Source organism: Aureobasidium subglaciale (genome assembly GCF_000721755.1).
Source record: "Aureobasidium subglaciale EXF-2481 unplaced genomic scaffold scaffold_51, whole genome shotgun sequence".
In the NCBI taxonomy this organism is placed as follows: Eukaryota; Fungi; Ascomycota; class Dothideomycetes; order Dothideales; family Saccotheciaceae; genus Aureobasidium; species Aureobasidium subglaciale.
In genome coordinates, this window is record NW_013566944.1 from 22,929 (window position 1) to 29,287 (window position 6,359).

Genomic DNA, 6,359 nt, shown 5'->3' on the forward strand with positions numbered 1-6,359 from the left:
GGGGCGCTGAACTTCTTGGCCAAGCCCGCTATCCCCGAAGGGGCATCGCGTACCCGAGTGTTTTCGACTTCTGCTCCTGCCTTGAGCCGTTGACGCTGTTGATCCTTAGAGTATCAGAGCATCCATCGTGCTTGCTTCAGTAAAGAATGGACCGTAACTTGGCAGCTCGCTCGCCTCAGGTTGAGTCTATCATTGGTCCTGCCCTCAAGATCGGTGCTCTTTCCGGTATGTCATATCCGTATCTTGCCCCTTCTCCACAAAGCAAGCCATAAAATAAAATGCCGACCGGCTCCTTCTTTGACTGCATATTTTGATCTCTGCCATGACTTTCCTGCTTTCATTGCACTAGTTCACCTGTTTCCTGGATCTAGCCTTCTGACCCGTACTCCAGGAGCGGCCGGTTTTGTCACTGGCGGTGTTGCAGGCGTAATACGAAACTCTCCTCCTCTTCTGTTTGCCATTGGGTCAAGCGTTCAGTGGTTTGGTCTGGGCACGACATACTGGGGTCAGTTGGATCGATGTCTCTCACGTGAACAAATGCTTATCAAAGATAGGCACACGTAGCTTTATCTTTCAAGCATGGGATACAGGCAAAGGCCTGACTAAACGCGACAAAGCCTCTGCTAGCACCATCGCTGGCGGTGTGGCTGGCAGTGGTGTTGGTCTTCTTACTCGTATGATCACTGTATCTGTTTCCTCTTGCACTCCGGCTGATGTATGCAGGTGGCCCTCGTAATGCAATCCCAGGAGCAATCATGTTTTCCCTCTTCGGCTTTGTCGGGCAATCTGTCGCCAACCGGTTCGACAAGACGGATTTACCAGCCTCGGATGAACCGCGTCTGAATTTCTGGCAGCGCTTTGCCAGCCTGAAGTGGATGCCGGTTACTGTTCTCGATGATGGCGAGTATGAGCACATGCTTCGCGAAAGACAACTCAAACTAGAAGCTGAGATTGCACTTGTGGATGAGAGAATTGAGGCTCTCAAGGCACAGCACACTCAGGCTATTGCCACCAAGACAAACGCTCCCTGAAAGACATGCGGGCAGCCGACTCATTTCGCACACGAGTGTACGCCAACAAGGTCAACCGCCGACCAAGTGCATTGCCATTCAAGTCTCGACATCACATCTGCCCCACGACGACAAGGAAGAACCATTTCGCCATCGCGGTAACAAGCTTAATCGTCAATGCACCACTGACGCTGCCCAAGGATACCTGTGTCGTAGGCCCAGTCCACGGACCTCGCAAGGTCAGAGTTTCCACTCACGAGACCAAGAGGATTTTGGGCCCATCGACGTGCGAAGATGTAAGGGTGACTAACAACAAGATGTGAAAGAATGCTGCACACGGTGAACAGCAGGAGGATGTCTCGTCAATGTCTCGCCGTCATACCATGTCAACAATGATGAAGTAAGTAGAAAGAGAGAATCAAGAAACTTCATTATTCACGAAGAAAAGCAAAAATAAAGTCACTTGTCAAGTGGTCAGGGGAATTTTTCACTTACCCGTCACTTTTGGTTGATGTATCCGCCCATATGCTCGCTCCGCGGGTGCTCTCAGATCTCCTCCCCGCCTGAAGTGTTTGTAAACTAACCTCTCCACAAGGCAGCCCCTTCACGACAGACGTCGTTTGGGGATTTTTATCGCCTGGCGATCAGACCCTAAGCAGGGTCATCTCGCCTGCCTAGGAAGGAGTCTAAAGTGTGGAATTAGCAGATTGACGAGTTGGGGAGTTGAACTGTGGTTGTTAGATGGTGCTGGGTATCTGGATGCGGTCAGCGATTTGGAAAGCTTGAGGTGGTTGACGATCACTAGACTAAGTGACTTTTTGGATAAAAGGGCTTTGTTTGCGTCACTAATATGGTGTCCAGTCTTACCGGAGAGGAGATTGGAGCCGGAGCGTTCGGTGAGCCTTCCCCTTTCGGAAAAGTCAACACAGCCATTTCTCTTTTTTCCTCTCTCTCGTTCGTGCCATTGCTCAACTCCTACTATCATCAGCCCCCTCCCCTCAAGTGTCTCGACAGCAAAGCACCCGATGTTAATACAGTCATCCTGAATGTCCCTAAGCGCTTCGGCGCAAACACTAACTCGCAAACCTACAAAGATTACGCAAGAGCTGCCCCGCCGTGCTCTGCTGAGACAAACTGCGATAGCACTTACCAAAGCGGCACACATACTTCAGAGAGGCAATCGGGAGTACGCACTACTGCGAGAAAGCACGATCGACCACTCCTTTTGCCCTTCCGCGTTTTGCTAATGCTTGAGTAGAAAGCTGTGTCTGAAGGAACACTCGCGGCTTTGTCTCGCCTCTCGCTTTCTTGTCGTAGCAAACTCACCGTCGACCATGCTCCATTGAATCATCGTTCTTTCGGGACTACGCTGCTTGCTTCACATTGCTCTTCACGGTCCATTTACATGTGCCCATAGACTACGAAGTGCCCCTTTCCCGTTCATACCTGTGCTGTTGGTGCAAACGATACTCGAGCTCTCGCGGCAACTACGTCGACACGATGATCCGGTCAATGACAAGTATAACAAGGTACGGCTCACTTCCTGAGGGTGGACGATTGCTCTGTGCTTGTAGTAAGGAGCTGCAGACTTCTTGGCCGGTGCCTGGAGATGATGACTTGACTGCGTGTGTACGTGGACGTGCTGTCAACCGTTTTTGGTACCTCGTTCGAATGGCTGATAGTTTTGTTGAGACTTGACCCAGGAATTGGTTTTCATCAGCTCATCATGTCGTACCTTGAGATCTGGAGCTCTTGTTCGCGTTCTGGAGTTCAGCTTCCTCGTATGAGGTGCTTGTTCTCCTACTGCAAACTAGAGATACATCTCTAGTGTGAATTATGCTGCTGTATGGTCCTAAGGTGAGTCTTAGTCTTTGTATGGTTCCCACCAGCTTTCAACTCCATATTTGCTCTTCACGACAGCTGATTGTCAAACCAAAAATTCGATGTTCCCTCACGACAGAGTGTAGACATAAACCCTGCTGACTAGTATAAACACCTTCATCATCCTTCCACACACGCTATCCCACATCTGAAAACACACAAAACACATCGCTACACGCACTTACCAGCGACTATGTCAGGCATTGGAGACCTCAAGGAGCAAATCATCGGTACGTTACCTTTTGTTCCTTCCCATCCACTGCTGTCCTTTGCAGCACCCCTGACATACTCACAGAGAACATGGCCCATATCGGCCACGACTGCAAATGGGATCGCTTCCTCCTCGGCTACAAGGACAGAACTTACACCCTCGTCTACTTCTTCAAATATGATCACGCCAACAACCGCGTCGACCGCACAGTCGTTCATGGAAAGGGCGACACTCCTGAGGCTGCTTACAGAGCTGCTCTCGAGATGGCTGCCATCATGGTCACTGAGAAGAGGGATGTTTATGAGCTTCGTTGAGGAGTACTTCGTGGTGATGGAAGTGTGTCCGGGTGGAGTTAGATACCATTTGGGTCGATGAGGAGTCGCTTCGAATGTGTTCTCCGGCATGCGTTCCTGTTTGTGGAAGTTCTTCGTGCATCAACGCAAGAATGATGGCATATGGATGTTGAAGCAACATAGGGACGCAACGGGTACGTTCTCCAGACTTCGTACAAGTTGATGGGGATGCCTTACGAATCAGATCAAGCACTGTAAAGCATATACAAACATTCCTTTATTTCCTTTTCTTGTCGAACAACCTCTGTAACCTTCGCTCCTTTGGTTGATATATTCTGTCTTCTCCTCTCTATCACCCTGATTCGCTCTTCCCTGTCGCCAAGTTGAAGGCGATCAGACGCTCTCTTCGGATCAGTTCCCTATGCTTTCACACACATCGGTGTTCCTCGATGGGTTTTCTCGTACGTTTCCTGCTCAGAGACTATGACTGATACCGACACTCAAACCCACACGTACGGCACTAAGGCTTTACCAATATCCCTTACTCGTCAATTATCATCTCATCATCTAACTCTCTCCTCGCAAACATGGATTCATCGCGCCTGCCTCCAGCTCGCTCGACATCCACAGAACTCGACCCTATTGAGAGCCAAGAACAACAACTGATGTGGTCACTCAAAGACGTCATCACCTGCCGCACTCTGATCACTGGTAAACCTTGCACTGCTCTCAAGCCACGTTCATTCGCGTCTGACCCCCTTTACCAGATAACATCTCTATCACTTTCGACATCAAGAACCCCAAAGATCTTCAATTTATCCTCGCCTATCAGCCTGAGGACGATCTTCCTTGGACTCTGAGAGTCGGTCTTGACTTCACCTTCAATCCCAAGAAGAGAGACAAGAGCGAGTGTTTGCTGGAGGTGTCGGGTGTTGATCCTGAGATGGCATACAAGCGAATGTTGGAGGCCACTGCTGGTATGATTACTAGAGGAGAGTGGGGCGGTTTCGTGGAGGAGTGAGATGGGTTATGGTCGGTGCTGGTTAAATGGTTCAAGATCAAGCGCTGACAGTTTTTAGACCTCCACTATCATCTAAGGGAGTTGATCACATCGTCTGGCGAAGATGATTCTGCGATCGAGTTCTTTCTCATCCTGCAGAATGCTCATCTCGCGCGATTGAATAGCTTGAGTTGAAGCGGAGGCTTTGCTATGGACCATGGAGTGTCCTCCATCATTTTTCCTCCCCTGTAATCCATACACTACTTTCGGAACTTTTTATGCATCAACCAAACCCCTCGTTTCCTTGTCCCGCGATCCAATAGTGATTTTAGCAGCGCAAAGAGCCCAATTCACGCACATTGTGCTTAAAGGTGATGGACTACGGTGAATCCTGATAGAGTTACTTCCCAACACCGAAACAGAGTACGCAGTTGGCATTGGTGTCATATGTTCAAAAGTCCGGATAATACACACAGCGTCCTCTTTGGTCTGACGGTTAGTACACTGGGTATTCACGACATTCACAGTCCAGTCCTTATAACACCACCTCTCCTCAAGCTTCTCCTTTGGAAAGTCTTTCCAGCACAACAACAACAACAACAACATCGCAAAAGCGCGAATCAGTCTCCGAACCAATTCAAAAGACGATACTCTACAACAAACAAGATGTCTGAGATCATGGGCCTCCGTGAGCAGATCAAGGGTAACACCTTTGCGCTCCAATTTACACCAGACTTTCTGCTAACGCTACGCAGACAATCTCGAAGAGATGGGCTGCATACCTTGTCCCGGTCGCTTCATCTTGAGCTAAGAGAAAACCAGCTTCGGCCATTTTTGAACCGTAGTCCTCGCCGAATGTGCCCGCCAGGTTGTCAACAAAGCTCCTTGTCAGGTCGTCCTAAAGGGTCAAGGTACACAGAGATATGCTTACCCAGCCGGCCCTCGAACTTGGCACCTACGACATGCAATACAAGATGAACATCTCGATGGCTCAGAAGTCGCTATGTCTTCCATCAACTCGTCGTCAAAGACTTGATACTGAGATATTTCGCGTAGGGATAGATGTTGACACTCAGCATTGTCGCTTGAGTCTACTCACTTCGTGCATCAAAGGACTAATTCTCAGGCACGCAACTCCAGTCCAACTCTCAATCGCCCCGAACCTGAAGGACCCCTTTGACTCAAAGTTTAGGTCAAGGAAGAGCAGACTTGAGTAACTCGTCTCAACAGCTCCATCGCATCGACTGTGCAGACTTTTGACCTCTTGACGCGCAAGCTCGTCCAAGGCTTTACAACAGGAGCAGCTTTCAGTACAGCATCGAAAGAAAGATGCGGATCCCCAAGGATAATGACACAAGAAAAATAAATGGAAAGAAAATGGAGAAAAAAAGATGGCTTCTCTTACTGCTGGCAGAATGCAAAGGGCTACTTGGAGACAGTCAATAAATTGTCATAAGCATGGGAATAACCTAGATGGTCTTCTTGGTTAGATTACTTCTAACTATACTATGCCACTACCGATGCCAAAAAAAAAATGCCACACCCCCCTATCCCATAACCAATGCAAGAAAAAAGAAAAAAATGAATCAATCATTAAAAATGTAGAGAGAAAAGAAAACTCGTAAAATCCATGCAATGCTAGTGCTTTTTTCCTGTGACGGTGAAGAATGCCGCTTGTGCGTATGTTTGTGTTTTTCCACTCATGGAAAGAAAATGCCTAGTTACCAGTAGAGCTCCCATACATGGATTGTTGACGAGGAGCCTGGTAGTAAAGACTACTATCGTACTCACTGTCCATGTACATAGTTGCTCTCTTTTCCTCTTCGTTGAGGAGTTGGGCTTTGAGGTCCCAGTTGTTGACGCGAGCGCCGACGGAAAATTCGAGGTCTTCTTTAGTGATGGAGTCCCAGAACTGGTGATGCGTTAGTGGGATGTAAGAAGGGGGGGGGGGGGGGGGGGGGGGG

At 48.8% G+C, this 6,359-nt stretch overlaps 2 protein-coding genes across 2 annotated transcripts; both read left to right on the forward strand.

The window, feature by feature from the left end:
• Positions 1 to 146: 146 nt before the first annotated feature.
• On the forward strand, positions 147 to 1,031 carry AUEXF2481DRAFT_71805 (uncharacterized protein; the record flags this gene model as incomplete). Its single annotated transcript, XM_013483223.1, has 4 exons — positions 147 to 225; positions 392 to 505; positions 555 to 674; positions 724 to 1,031. The coding sequence occupies 4 exons, from the start codon at positions 147 to 149 to the stop codon at positions 1,029 to 1,031; spliced, it is 621 nt and encodes a 206-aa protein (XP_013338677.1).
• A 184-nt stretch (positions 1,032 to 1,215) lies between these two features.
• AUEXF2481DRAFT_607137 (uncharacterized protein) lies at positions 1,216 to 2,389 on the forward strand. The gene is made up of 3 exons (XM_013483224.1): positions 1,216 to 1,410; positions 1,606 to 1,906; positions 1,999 to 2,389. Exons 1-3 carry the CDS (start codon positions 1,376 to 1,378, stop codon positions 2,266 to 2,268), a joined length of 606 nt encoding a protein of 201 aa, XP_013338678.1. The 5' UTR covers positions 1,216 to 1,375; the 3' UTR covers positions 2,269 to 2,389.
• Positions 2,390 to 6,359: the final 3,970 nt, after the last annotated feature.

What these genes read in the sequence shown, in the direction of transcription:
- AUEXF2481DRAFT_607137 (XM_013483224.1), top strand. Translation starts at nt 1,376, where the DNA reads ATGTCTCGCCGTCATACCATGTCAACAATGATGAA. An exon ending in ACCATGTCAACAATGATGAA is followed by an intron (nt 1,411 to 1,605) that starts GTAAGTAGAAAG and finishes CCTCTCCACAAG; the next exon opens with GCAGCCCCTTCACGACAGAC. An exon ending in GATTGGAGCCGGAGCGTTCG is followed by an intron (nt 1,907 to 1,998) that starts GTGAGCCTTCCC and finishes TACTATCATCAG; the next exon opens with CCCCCTCCCCTCAAGTGTCT.